Source organism: Hyperolius riggenbachi, chromosome 11 (assembly GCF_040937935.1).
Source record: "Hyperolius riggenbachi isolate aHypRig1 chromosome 11, aHypRig1.pri, whole genome shotgun sequence".
NCBI lineage: Eukaryota > Metazoa > Chordata > Amphibia > Anura > Hyperoliidae > Hyperolius > Hyperolius riggenbachi.
Genome location: NC_090656.1, coordinates 168,978,883 through 168,993,375, shown reverse-complemented (window position 1 = coordinate 168,993,375; position 14,493 = coordinate 168,978,883). Strand labels below are relative to the sequence as shown.

At 49.5% G+C, this 14,493-nt stretch overlaps 1 protein-coding gene across 5 annotated transcripts in view; it reads right to left on the bottom strand.

Moving 5' to 3' along the window:
• Nucleotides 1-9,603: 9,603 nt before the first annotated feature.
• The window catches only part of ADCY7 (adenylate cyclase 7), a 257,372-nt gene continuing 252,482 nt past the window's right edge, over nt 9,604-14,493 (bottom strand). For all 5 annotated transcript variants that reach the window (XM_068259628.1, XM_068259630.1, XM_068259629.1 and 2 more), the window contains one exon: nt 9,604-10,340. In XM_068259628.1, coding sequence (XP_068115729.1) covers nt 10,200-10,340 — 141 coding nt within the window. In that variant the 3' untranslated portion in view covers nt 9,604-10,199. The remainder of the gene's footprint in view (nt 10,341-14,493) is intronic.

The window sequence follows — 14,493 nt, the reverse complement described above, 5'->3', positions numbered from 1 at the left end:
CTGACTAAGCATTACCTTGTACTCATACTGTGCTGTGTGATCTGGTTTTCTTGTATTCCTGTATTGTCATATTGCTGTATTTCACCGTTAAAGCGAACACCAGGAGGCCGCAATAGCAGCATAGGGGGCGATATACAGGCTGGGAACGCGAACAATCACTCGCATTCCCATGCCTGTCGGCCGGTGACGGCGAAACCGGAAGTCGTCGCCGGCGGGTCCTGGGACATCGGAGCGGAGCTGCGAGGGCACCGATCGTCTGCTGGGGGCTGAGGGAAGCCCCAGGTGAGTTCATCTCATTTTTTTTAGGTGACTTAAGGTTCGCTTTAAATATTGTCTGTAACCTAAATTAATGTCCAGCGCTGCGTAATATGTTGGCGCTTTATAAATACAATAAATAATAACAATAAATAATAATAATCACGTAATTTGCATAATGCACGCTGCACACATGCAAGTTATTTGCAAATTCAGAGACCGAAAGTAAGAGACAATTCTGTCATATGGCTTTCATAAAGTTATGTGACACTTATTGGAAGCTTGAAATATGGTAAGAATGCGTATTTGTATCGGACAAACCCATTTGTAAGATTTCGACTTTTATCTCATAACATTGAGTTTATTCTTCTCCTGCTGGAACTGCAGCTGGGGGGGGGGGGGGGGGGGGGGAGGGGGCTCCTGCGAGAGGACGGGCCTGTCTGTGAGTGCTTTGGAAAGGGGGAGGGGCCGGCAGCGGCTGCTGCTGTGGCAAGTTAAGAAGTCAGTACAGACACATCAGAGTCTTCAAAAGTCTCCAGTAACACAAGAAAAAGTCGCCAGATTTGTCGCTAGTCGCTTTTTAAAAAAATTGTCGCTAGAGGGATTTGAAAAGTCGTTAAATATAGCGACAAAGTTGCTAAGTTGGCAACACTGCTGTCCCGACGTCTGTCGCGATGGTAACAGCACCCCCTGTGATGTCGTGACCGCATGTCATCACAGGGGGAGCTCTTACCGATGCGAGGCGCGCCAGGAGAGGTTGAGGATAGAAGCTGTGTGCAGGATCGACTGAGGCAGGTAAGTGTAAACTTCTCTCTCCCCCCGGCGCTGCACACAGCCTCCATTCTAACCTATACTGGGGGCATATTCCTATATAACCTATACTGGGGGCATATACCTTTCTAACCTATACTGGGGGAATATACCTATTTAACCTATACTGGGGACATATACCTATCTAACCTATACTGAAGGCATATACTTATCTAACCTATACTGGGGGGCATATACCCATCTAACCTATACTGGGGGCATATTCCTATATAACCTATACTCGGGGCATATTCCTATCTAACCTATACTTGGGGCATATACCTATCTAACCTATACTGGGGGCATATTCCTATATAACCTATACTCGGGGCATATTCCTATCTAACCTATACTGGGGGCATATACCTATCTAACCTATACTGGGGGAATATACCTATTTAACCTATACTGGGGACATATACCTATCTAACCTATACTGAAGGCATATACCTATCTAACCTATACTGGGGGCATATACCTATCTAACCTATACTGGGAGAACCTAATTATCTAACCTATACTGGGGGCATATACCCATCTAAACTATACTGGGGGCATATACTTATCTAACCTATACTGGGGGCACCTACCTACCTATCTAATCTATACTGGGAGCAACTATACTAGCTACCCTATACTGGGGGGGAACCTACCTATCTAACCTATACTGTGAGCAACTATGCTGGCTACCTATATTGGAGGCACCTACCTATCTATATAACCTATACAGGAGGCACCTACCAATCTAACCTATATGGGGGCACCTACCTATCTAACCTATACTGGAGCAAATATACTGGCTTCCTATATTAGAGGCACCTGCCCATCTAACCTATACGGGGGCACCTACCTATCTAACCTACTTGGGGGCACCTACCTATCTAACCTATACTGGGAGCAACTATATGGGCTACCAGGGGCGTAACTAGGAATCGCCAGGCCCCCCTGCAGAAATTCTGAGCAGGAACCCCCCCCCCCTATTGTTATGCCCATGTGGGCTACCTATACTGGGGGTACCTTTACCTGTCATCACCTTGGGGGCGCATTTTACGCCCTCACCCTGGGTGCAATTTAGCCTAGAAACTGCTAGTATTTGGCTCCACTCACATTATGTTTTGACCACGCTTTGTTTTGACCATTTTTCGCCCATTTTTCGCCGCGGCGCGCTTTTTCTTTCATGGATGGGGGCCTCAAGTTATGGACTGCTTGGGGCCACCAAAACCTTAGCTGCTACCTCAATGTTCTCATCTTTTCCCTTGGTGGTCCTTGCAGCCTGGAGGCCCATCTTATAATGGCCATTAAACAAGTGTGGACATCATAATTGTCACACCCATAGCCTCAAAAACACCCGATCTGAAGAATTGACCCCTTTCTGGGAGGTAGTGAAGTAGTAGTTGGGGCCCCCTCTGTTACGGCTCTGGGCTTAGTGGATGGGTGGTGTAGTGGAAAGTACTATTGACTGGCACCGCTGGGTTCCTGGTTTGAATCAGGGACTACCGGCATGCAGTTTGTATGTTCTCCCCTTGTCTGCATGGGTTTCCTCCCAAAAACATACAGATAAGTTAATTGGCTCCCCCCCTAAAATTGACCCTAGACTATGATAGATATATGAATGTGATAGAGGTTAGATTGTGAGCCCCTCTGAGTATATAGTCTTGTCACTGAGTGACAGTGACAAGACTATATACTCAGTGAAAGTACTGGGAAGATGTTTTCATCATATAAATAGCACACCTGAAGTGAGAAGGATATAAAGGCCAACATATTTATTTCCTTTTAAACAATGCTAATTACCCGACTGCTTGTTCCGCTGATCTTCTGCCCCTAATACTCACAGCCACAAACCCTGAACAAGCATGCAGATCAGATGATTCTGACTGAAGTCTGACTGGATTAGCCCCATGCTTGTTTCAGGTGTGTGATTGAAACACTACTGAGGCAAGAAAGGTCAGCAGGGCTGCCAGGCAACTGGTATTGTTTAAAGGGAGATAAACATGGTAGCTGCCATGTCCCTCTCACTTCCGTTTTCCTTGCAATTTCCATTCTAGCCTCTGTATTTCCCTTTGCAGTGAGCGCTTGATTTACTGCTTCCAGACCGCGCTAATTGAAATCTACACCCTGTTTGGGACCTGTTATCCCTGCCAGGTCATAGATTTGCAGCCCACTCCCCCTGCTGTGGGTATGGCAGCAGAGCTCAGTTAGCCGGTCAGGAGCCAATGACCCAGTGATCACTAGAGATGTCGCGAACCTCCGATTTTCGGTTCGCGAACCGGGTTCGCGAACTTCCGCAGAAGGTTCGGTTCGCGGAAAAATTCGCGAACCGCAATAGACTTCAATGGGGAGGCGAACTTTGAAAAATAGAAAAAATTATGCTGGCCACAAAAGTGATGGAAAAGATGTTTCAAGGGGTCTAACACCTGGAGGGGGGCATGGCGGAGTGGGATACATGACAAAAGTCCCGGTGAAAAATCTGGATGTGGCGCAAAGCAGCGTTTTAAGGGCAGAAATCACATTGAATGCTAAATTGGAGGCATAAAGTGCTTTACAACATCTTGCATGTGTATACATCAAACAGGGAGTGTAATTAGAGTACTGCTTCACACTGACACACCAAACTCACTGTGTAACGCACCGCAAACAGCTGTTTGTGTAGTGACGGCCATGCTGGACTACTGCGCAACATGGCGTGATTGCTCTTCCTCACTCAGTGATGTCAGGTAATGTGTGACTTCCTTCTCAACTTTCCATGGCATTGTTAAAAAGCTTACGTTTTGTTTTTAATTTACATTTTCTACTTGCTGTGTACTTGTTCAGTACCGCTACAATGAGAATCCTGTGGAGGCGGGCAAGTCTGCCATTGTGACCCCGGGTAATGGCCGGGGAATGAGAGGTTTGAATCCGGTGTGGAGCCTAAGCAACGGCTACCACTACACATCCAAGGAGGGCAGCGGGCAGGCATGCACGCCCGCCCGCCCCGAGGTAGTGACCAAAAATAACAATACAGGAGGAGGACTTTCGAGGCCCTGCTGTGTATTTGAAATGAATGTACTTTAAATCCTTTAACGAGAACCAGTTATGGCGGGCAAAGATGACACCACATTCCTTTCACGAGAATCATATGGAGGCGGGCAAGTCTGTCATTTGTGACCCCGGGTAATGGCCGGGAAATGAGGGATGGAATCCGGTGTGGAGCCTGAGAAACGGCTACCACTACACATCTAAGGAGGGCAGCAGGTAGGCATGCACGCCCGCCCCGAGGTAGTGATCAAAAATAACAATACAGGAGGCGGACTTTCGAGGCCCTGCTGTGTATTTGAAATGAATTAACTTTAAATCCTTTAACGGGAATCCGTTATGGAGGGCAAGTCTGCCATTGTCGCCGCGGGGAATGAAGGTTGGATTGCGGCCCGAAGTGGGAGCCTGCTGAGACCCATGCTGTAGCTGCCCTGACCGTGCTTTGCAGACCAGGCATCTGTGGTCAGATGGACCCTTGAGCCAGCGGAAGACAAACCAAGTCGAAAGCATTTGCCAAGAATGTTTTACAGAGGGCAAGTTTTTTTGCCCTTTTTTTAAATTTTTTGAAAATGATAGATGGTTGTATTTTTAAATTGTTTTAAAGTTTAGATGGTTGTATTTTTAAATTGTTTTAAAGTTTAGATGGTTGTATTTTTAAATTGTTTAAAAGTGTATCCATTCTTCCTCCCCCCCAGCCACGAACAATACCATGGGAACGTGGAGCAGCAGAAGCCCCCTGTGACGGCTGCCACGGTTGTTCTCCGCTGCTTGTCTTTTGAGGGGTGCTTCTTTTCCTCAGGTGTTCTTGCCATAGCTGTTTATGCCTTCTCTCCAGGTGCCTTCGTAAAGAACTTGTCCCTACGTGACAGTTGGCCTTTCCACGGCTCAATTTTTGCTGGCAGAGACAACAGATGGCTTTGCTCCGATCTGAGACACACACGTGAAAAAATTTCCAAACCGCTGAGGCCCCCTGAGGTGATGGCGCTACGGTGGCATCAGCAGCAGCTGACATTGAAGGGCATGTGTGCTCCCTGGCCATAGCTGGCGATACATGGCACCGGACACTGCCCCCAGCTGTTTCTGAGGACGAGCTCCCTCTGCTTCTATCATGGAGTCGTCTCCTCCTACTCCTCTCTGACTCCTCCTCTGAACTGTCCCCCTGGTCATCTCCTCTACCGGGAACATATGTGCTATCCGTATAATCGTCATCATAATCCTCCTGGCCAGCTGCGCTTTCCTCAGACACCTCCTCAAGTGCACCAACTTCAGGTGGTCCACCATCATCCCCATCCACACACGTTACGTCCATACTATCGCCACCTAACTCAGACGTATGAGGTGGTGTACCTGCGCCTTCTTGTTGTTGTTGCAGTAGTGGCTGGGAATCAGTGATTTCACCACCACCACCAAATAACTCCTGCGAAGTGTCAAATGCAGCGGATGTGGTGCTTGTTGTAGCGCTGGTGGCTGCGGGAGATGAGGTGTTCTGTGTTAAATACTCAATCACCTCCTCACGATTTTGGGAAGTGATGGCACGTGCCTTCTTCTGAGCACTGTATTTTGGGGCAGGTCCGCATGAAATCACAGCAACACCACCTCGCACAGCCACAGACCTGCCGGTGCCTGGTGGCCTTCCTCTGGGTCTGCCTCCACCTCTTCCTGTACCTGGTTTGTCCATTTTGTCCATCTCGGGGGTATGCTAGCTATATGCAGTGAGGTGGGTTCTCACTCAACACAACAGGTAGTTAGATGCAGTGAGGTGGCCAGGTGGGTTCACACTCAACACAACAGGTAGTTAGATGCAGTGAGCTGGGTTCACTAAACAGTAAAGGTACTTAAGATGCAGTGAGGTGGGTTCTCACTCAACACAACAGGTAGTTAGATGCAGTGAGGTGGCCAGGTGGGCTCACACTCAACACAACAGGTAATTAGATGCAGTGAGCTGGGTTCACTCAACACAAGGCTAGGAATATGCAGTGATGAGGTGGGTTAAGTAAACACAACAGGTACTGGGTAGTTAGATGCAGTGAGCTGGGTTCACTCAACAGTAAAGGTACTTAAGATGCAGTGAGGTGGGTTCACTCAACACAAGGCTAGGTATATGCAGTGATGAGGTGGGTTAAGTAAACACAACAGGTACTGGGTAGTTAGATGCAGTGAGCTGGGTTCACTGAACAGTATACAGTAAAGGTACTTAAAATGCAGTGAGGTGGGTTCTCACTCAACACAACAGGTAGTTAGACTTAGATGCAGTGAGCTGGGTTCACTCAACACAACGCTAGGTATATGCAGTGATGAGGTGGGTTAAGTAAACACAACAGGTACTGGGGTATATGCAGTACTGGGTAGTACAATGTGCAGCTCCCTGTCACACACACAGGCAGTCAGTCACTGAATGTGCTGGGCTGCTGGCAGTGGCACACACACTATCAATTAGCAAGGCTGTGCATGCAACAAAAGTGTCAGAAAAAAAAAAATGTACAGGTTGAGCTCTGAAAAGAGCTGTTGCTGGGTGCTTTAAAAGCAATATTAATCAGTCAGGAACAAGCAAAGCAGCCTAGAACCTAACTAATTTGTCCCTAAGAGAAAAAGTCTGCAGCAGCTGTCCCTTTCCTCTCTCTAGCAGGCACACGAGTGACTGTAATGGCCGCCGGAGGCTGCCTTATATAAGGGGGGGTGGGGCTCCAGGGCTTACTGTAGCCTGAATGGCTACAATGTGCCTGCTGACTGTGATGCAGAGGGTCAAAGTTGACCCTCATAGTGCATTATGGGGCGAATCGAACTTCCGGAAAAGTTCGCCTGGCGCAGGCGAACGCGAACCCCCAATGTTCGCCTGGAACCATTCGCCGGCGAACCGTTCGGTACACCTCTAGTGATCACTGTGAGCCAATCTCATTGGCTCACATTGGTCACAGACCCGGCTCACAGTGCTCTGCTGTCATAGTGATGGCAGAGTGAGTGAGGTTTAGCAACGGGAGAGCGGCATGATCGGCAGTAGTGTCGGGTTCATGCGGCGTGACGTCGGGAAGCCCTGTTTTTTTGTATCAGCAGTCTCTGGTCCTTAACCACTTCACAACTGAGGGGTTTTACCCCTTGAGCACCAGAGCAATTTTCACCTTTCAGCGCTCCTTCCATTCATTATAACTTTATCATTACTTATCACAATGAAATGAACTATATCTTGTTCTTTTCGCCACCAATTAGGCTTTCTTTAGGTGGGACATTATGCCAAGAATTATTTTATTCTAAATGTGTTTTAATGGGAAAATAGGATAAAATGTGGGAAAAAATTATTTTTCAGTTTTCGGCCTTTATAGTTTAAATAATGCATGCTACTGTAATTAATCCCATGAAATGTATTTGCCATTTTGTCCCGGTTATAAAACCGTTTAAATTATGTCCCTATCACAATGTTTGGCGCCAATATTTTATTTGGAAATAAAGGTGCATTTTTTTCAGTTTTGCGTCCATCCCTAATTACAAGCCCATAGTTTATAAAGTAACAGTGTTATACCCTCTTGACATAAATATTTAAAAAGTTCAGTCCCTAAGGTAACTATTTATGTATTTTTTTTTTTTAATTGTAATTTTTTTTTTAATTACAAAAAAGAAAAAATTGGGGAGTGTAGGAGGTAATGAGTTAATTTTTAGTGTAAAAGTAATGTATTTGTATATGAAAAATGCTTTGGGGTGTAGTTTTACTATTTGGCCACAGTGAGTTTTTGTTTATGCGATCTGCAAGCGTACAGGAAGTACGCTTGCAGGAAGAGTTAGGAGGCTGGGACACTGTTTTTTTTCTCACAATGATCGATGCTTCTCGTAGAAGCAGCTGATCATTGCGGGGGGCAGAGATCAACGAACGGGAAAGATCGCCATATAAACATTGATTTCAATCGCCCAAATGTATCCCCCCAAAATTTGAAGTTGGAGCCACCACTGAACTTACCTCTACCCTCAAGGCAAAGTTAGGGATATATGAGAGAGGACACACACAAATGAATTTCATGCCTAGGGCCCAAGGGAATGTCCTGCGAAAGGGGACCTGCCGGGGTCTCTTGAAGTCCTGCAGTGAGCCCCCCGAACTTTAGTGATGATACGCCGTAGCGTGTCCTCGTCCGCCCAGTAAATCTGGCCCCCCTCCCACAGCCGCCCATCCAGAACAAATGCTCCAGCCCCCTTCCTGGCTCCCATGCTAACTGTCGCAAGTGGAGCAAATAGATGGGTCACTAAGTCACTCATTTGTCCATGATCCATCGCCGCATCACCCTGCTCTGCCCTTTAGCATCCTGTTTCCATGGTCACAGCCGGCGTCTCTCTCATGACATAAGTGGCACCGGCAGTGACCATGGAAACCGGACGCTATGCGGCAGAGCAGGGAGGTGTGGTGCTGGATCATGGACAGGTGAGTGACTCAGTGACTAATCCATAATAGACTTTAACTTTATCCTGTAGAGCAGGGGTCCCCAACCACCGGGCTGCGGCCCACTGCCGGTCCGTTGGCAGTTTTCCACCGGGCCGCGGTGGGTCTGCCATCTCGCCCCTCTCCCCCCTCCTGTTACCTTATGAGCGGGCGGCCGCTTGTTCTCTTATATTCCCCCGTAGCCGATCTCCTCTTAGCAGCATCTCGTATTACAGCTACGCGTATTGCGGCTGCTGTAAGGAAGGGAAGGAAACGGGGCAGCGGTTCCCATGGTAACGGCAATGCATATCGTCGCTACAGGAAGCCGCTGCCCCGCTTCCTTCACTTCCTTACAGCAGCCGCAATACGCGCAGCTGTAATACGAGGTGCTGCTAAGAGGAGAGCGGTTATGGGGGAATATAAGAGAACAAGCGGCCGCCCGCTCATAAGTTAACTGGAGTGGCGGCCGCGCGGGGGGGAGGGGGGGACGGTTTGGGGGGTGTAGCTATACTGGCCACTTTACTAGCTATACTGGGGCACTACCTACCCATACTGGGACTATACTAGCTATACTGGGCACTATACTAGCTATACTGTGCACTTTACTAGCTATACTGGGGCACTACCTACCCATACTGGGACTATACCAGCTATACTGGGCACTATACTAGCTATACTGGGGCACTACCTACCCATACTGGGACTATACTAGCTATACTGGTCACTATACTAGCTATACTGGGACACTATCCTAGCTATACTGGGGCACTATGCTAGCTATACTGGGGCACTATACTAGCTATGCTGGGGTAACTATACTAGCCATACTGGGGCAACTAAACTCCTTATACTGGGGCAACTATGCTAACTATGCTGCCGCACCCCAGCCCCCCCCCCCAGTAACCCGCTGCGCACAACACTGTCCACTAGGTTGCGCACCTCTACCTCCACCCCCCCCCCCCCCCTCCCGGATGAAAATTTGGTCAGAAAGAGGTCCCCAGGCCGGCAAAGGTTGGGGACCCCTGCTAGAGTGTTATTTGCCAAATGTATTCTGCAGTTGTACTAACCAACTGTGTTTTGAATGTCACATATGCAATACAAATAGACAGTCCGAATCACAAGTGTCTGAGGAATTCAGTTTATCTGTGGATGTACAAAAAATAAATTTGAAGGCACACAGCAGCCTCAGCACTGACAGCGCTATAGCCAAATTACTATACTGTATGAATTAATAGAGGTTTTCTGTAATACTTGTGTACAAAACTTACACAATTGCAGAAATAAGTCATTTCTGTTTATAGTGCCTGGAGAACAAATATCTTTATCATCTTCCTGATTCATCTACACTTTCAGGCATCTTTTCTGGTTACAGCAGTGGTATTGGTGGCAGTACATTATAGTTTTTATGCCTCCATCGCTGCTTTTTTACCACCTGAGGCACATTTTGTAGAGACTGTCCATTTTTGCAGGATACATAGCTCAATGTCCCTCCGAGTAGACTCATGTTATGGGCCAGCTCATCTTCTGGCACTCATGGCCTTCTTTGCACGTTCTCCATATGTCTGCTGCATGAAAACGCTCAGTATGTATTCTGATACAAGCAGGCAGAGTAATGGCACTACATGTAAGACAGGATGTCCTACAATACTGTTGGGCAGGAACTTCATCAACACATTTGTTAATATCTGGAGTAGGAATTGAGTCTCTTTCTAGAGCAGGTTTAGTTCATGGCAGTGCTTTGGAATTTGTCTGTAGACACAAAGTAAGTCCTCAGCTCTCCCTTTCCTTTAACATTGATTAGTCCTCGGCACTCACAGGAATATCCTAATCCTTCCAAAATATGACAAGTCTCTTCTGTTACCTGAAAAGAGAGAGAATAAGACGTAACAATGACACTGCTGCTGCATTTCAGTGGTTTACATTCACATTCAAGCTGTAAACATTTGCACACGATTACATTTTCATAAACTCTGAATTATCTGCATCTCATTGACCATCCCTACCTACAGCTGTAGAATCGACTATTAATTCTTTAATGTTCATTATTGTACTAGTGCATGGGGATAATATGAGATTATTCATTACAACAGGGATGTTGAACTCCAGTCCTCTAGGGCTGACGGAGCAGTCCTTTTCAGCGCAGGAAGAGTTGGGGCGAAGCCGGCGCCACCATAGACTATAATAGGAATTACATCTATAGCGGCGCTCAATGAGCAACGTCGGCGCCGTCAAAAGAAGGAGCTGAAGTTGCTTTTAAACCACAATAATTTGGCCTCCAGCAATTGCTGGAAGCCGAATTATATAATTCCCCACCATCCATGGTGGCCTGGAGGGGGAATAGTAATTAACACGGCCAGGACTTGTGCAGCAGCAGGATCAGCCATATACCATCTGTATCCTGCGCCCAAGTCTTCCCGCTCTGATTTCAAATGTTTGCAGGCAGTGGCGGTGTCACGCTGGGGCGTACCCAGGCTTCAGCTGTAAACTAATCAGCCCCCCCATGGCTGCGGGACGCGGCTGCCACAAGTTCAGAAAGGAAGGAGGAGGACTGGAACTGGAGGAGGGCTGGCCTGGCTGTCAGATCAGTCACGTGACATAACCCCACCTCAGGTAATAGAGTCAGAGACACGGGCAGCCACGCAGGCAGAGAGCATCCAACAAGGGAACGTTCCTGCCTGGCGTTTAAACAACGTCCGTCACGTGACACGCATGCAGCCAGTATGTAGCGCGCCTGGACCGCACGCCCACCCAGCTTCAGAGAGGCTTGCCGCTCCGACGGCCGTTGTGTCAGCAGGCTGGCAGCAGCAAAGTGGGGACTGGGGACTCTGCAGCCACCACCAGACCACCAGAGACTGTGTCACTCTGGACAGCACCCAAGTGTCCGAGGGCAGCCAGCCACAGACATAGACAGCTCAGCAGGCAGCAGCAGGAGGACGAGGACTCAAGGTGGGTGGGGTGGGCAGTCAAGCCAACTTGAATGATTTTTTTTTTTACATGTGATGAGATGCTGGCACCAGCCAGGCCTGAGCTGCCCTGGGGCCCCCAGCCCACCACCAGCCAGGCCTGAGCTGCCCTGGGGCCCCCAGCCCACCACCACCAGCCAGGCCTGAGCTGCCCTGGGGCCCCCAGCCCACCACCACCAGCCAGGCCTGAGCTGCCCTGGGGCCCCCAGCCCACCACCACCAGCCAGGCCTGAGCTGCCCTGGGGCCCCCAGCCCACCACCACCAGCAGGGCCTGAGCTGCCCTGGGGCCCCCAACCCACCACCACCAGCCAGGCCGGAGTCCTTCCGCCCAGCCCACCACCACCAGCCAGGCCTGAGCTGCCCTGGGGCCCCCAGCCCACCACCACCAGCCAGGCCTGAGCTGCCCTGGGGCCCCCAGCCCACCACCACCAGCCAGGCCTGAGCTGCCCTGGGGCCCCCAGCCCACCACCACCATCAGGGCCTGAGCTGCCCTAGGGCCCTCAACCCACCACCACCAGGCAGGCCGGAGTCCTTCCGCCCAGCCCACCACCACCAGCAAGGCCTGAGCTGCCCTGGGGCCCCCAGCCCACCACCACCAGCCAGGCCCGAGCTGCCCTTGGGCCCCCAGCCCACCACCACCAGCAGGGCCTGAGCTGCCCTTGGGCCCCCAGCCCACCACCACCAGCAGGGCCCGAGTCCTTCCGCCCAGCCCACCACCACCACCACCAGCAGGGCCTGAGCTGCCCTGGGGCCCCCAGCCCACCACCACCAGCATGGCCTGAGTCCTTCCTTCCGCCCAGCCCACCACCACCACCACCAGCGAGGCCTGAGCTGCCCTGGGGCCCCCAGCCCATCACCAACAGCTGGGCCTGAGCTGCCCTGGGGCCCCCAGCCCACCAGCAACAGCCAGGCCTGAGTCCTTCCGCCCAGCCCACCCTGTCTCTTATGTGCATTTACTGGTGAAACGCTGTCTGTTATTATATGCATTTACTGGGGAAACGCTGTCTGTCATTATGTGCATTACTGGTGAAACACTGTCTCTCATTACATGCATTTACTGGTGAAAGGCTGTCTCTTATGTGCATTTAGAGGTGAAACGCTGTCTCTCATTACGTGCATTTACTGGGGAAAACGCTGTCTGTCATTATGTGCATTTACTGGGGAAACGATGTCTCTCATTACGTGCATTTACTGGGGAAACGCTGTCTGTCATTACGTGCATTTACTGGTGAAATGCTGTCTCTTATGTGCATTTAGTGGTGAAACGCGCTGTCTCTCATTACGTGCATTTACTTGTGAAACGCTGTCTCTCATTAAGTGCATTTACTGGGAAACGCTGTCTCTCATTACGTGCATTTACTGGGGAAACTCTGTCTCTCATTACGTGCATTTACTGGGGAAACGCTGTCTGTCATTATGTGCATTTACTTTTTTTATGTAACTACATTAGCTGGTACAACTACATTACAGTTAGCCCCGCCCACACGACATCATGACCACGCCCATTTTTGCACGCCGCAAATTTCCCCCGTGAGCCCCGTCGGCCAGCCATTGTGCCCCTTTTGAGCCCCCCAAAAATCTGAAGCTGGAGCCACCGCTGTATGCAGGGCTGAGGTCCTCACACATTTTTGGCATGGCTCAAATTAATTGATGGGTGTAATACACGGGGCAGCTGCGGCGAACAGCACCACCGCCGCAGCTGCCTCCATGCGGCTATCCATCCGTCCGGCGTCTAGGACGCCGAAGACGGAACGTTCAATCGTGCAGGGGGTCGCCGTCTCGCACGGGCGCGCGCACAGACGGGACCTTTATGAGGGAAGGAAGCCCGTCAGCTGACCTGCTGGTCGGCTGACGTCAGAGGAGTCCCACGGCACCCAGGATTGGCTGATGGTAGGGGGCGTGCCAGTGGGGTCTCCTCTGCTTCTTAAGCCTCCGGGCTTCATTCACACGCTGTCTGTTGTCGTAAATACTTGCGTGTTAGCGCTCAGACCTTAGACTAGATCCCAGGTGTTGATGCTAAGGATTTCACACCTAGTCTAGGATATTGCTACTTTGTTACTGTTTATTTGTTAGGCTAGTTCCGAGGTGTTGATGCCAAGGACTTCACATCTAGACTAGGATATTGCTTATTATATTGATCTCCTATGTATGACTCTTAGCTATTACTCTGACCCTGATCCTGTTTTCTGATCCTGTACTTTTGCCTATCTGCCTCCTCGTTGCTGAACCTCTGCCTGATTACCGTTTACTCTCCCGCCTCACGATTCTGTACCGATACTTACCTCTCTGTTGCCGTACCTTGCCTGCCTGACCACTCTACTCACCGGTGGGTCCTCGCCACTGGTGAGGTGTGAGCTCCACCAGCTCCTCTGGTGAAGCGGATCTGCTAGGCTGCAGTACAGCCTTAATCACCCGCTCCTCGGGTGTTCACTTGGCTGCAGTACATTCTGAATCACCCGCTCCTCGGGAGATTCATCCTCTTCAGTATTGTTTCTCCAGCTTGCTGGAGCTTGTACCTTAGTGCACAGTCAGTGTACTGATATACCTCACCAGCCCCTCTGGTGAGGTCTCATTAAACTATTAAAGTTACGGTTGCACCATATCACTACACAATCAGCTCCTTGTCTGCTATACTGGTATTATTGGTGATTCTGTAGATCATACATAATCAGGTATAGCGTCTGCATTATTGGTGATTCTGCAGATCACCACATAATCGGACATCTGAGCTACGACACAAGACCGTTACAATGGGACTGAATCAGAAAAGGTGGGGTTCATCAAGTAGAACTCCATTTCTCACACCATCCTAAACACAGGCATAGATATGGCTGTCGAGGAGTTCAACACCTTTGCATTAGAAAATTTAAACTAGAAAGAAAGTGGTCCTTGCAACAGGACAATGATCCTAAACATCCAGTAAATCCACCAAGGAATGGCTATGAAAAGGGAATGCTCGGCTTTGGAATTGCCAAGTGAAAGAAAAGAGCTAAATCCGAACAAGATGCTCTGGGTTGATCAGATATTGGCTGTGCATGCAAGAAAGACCT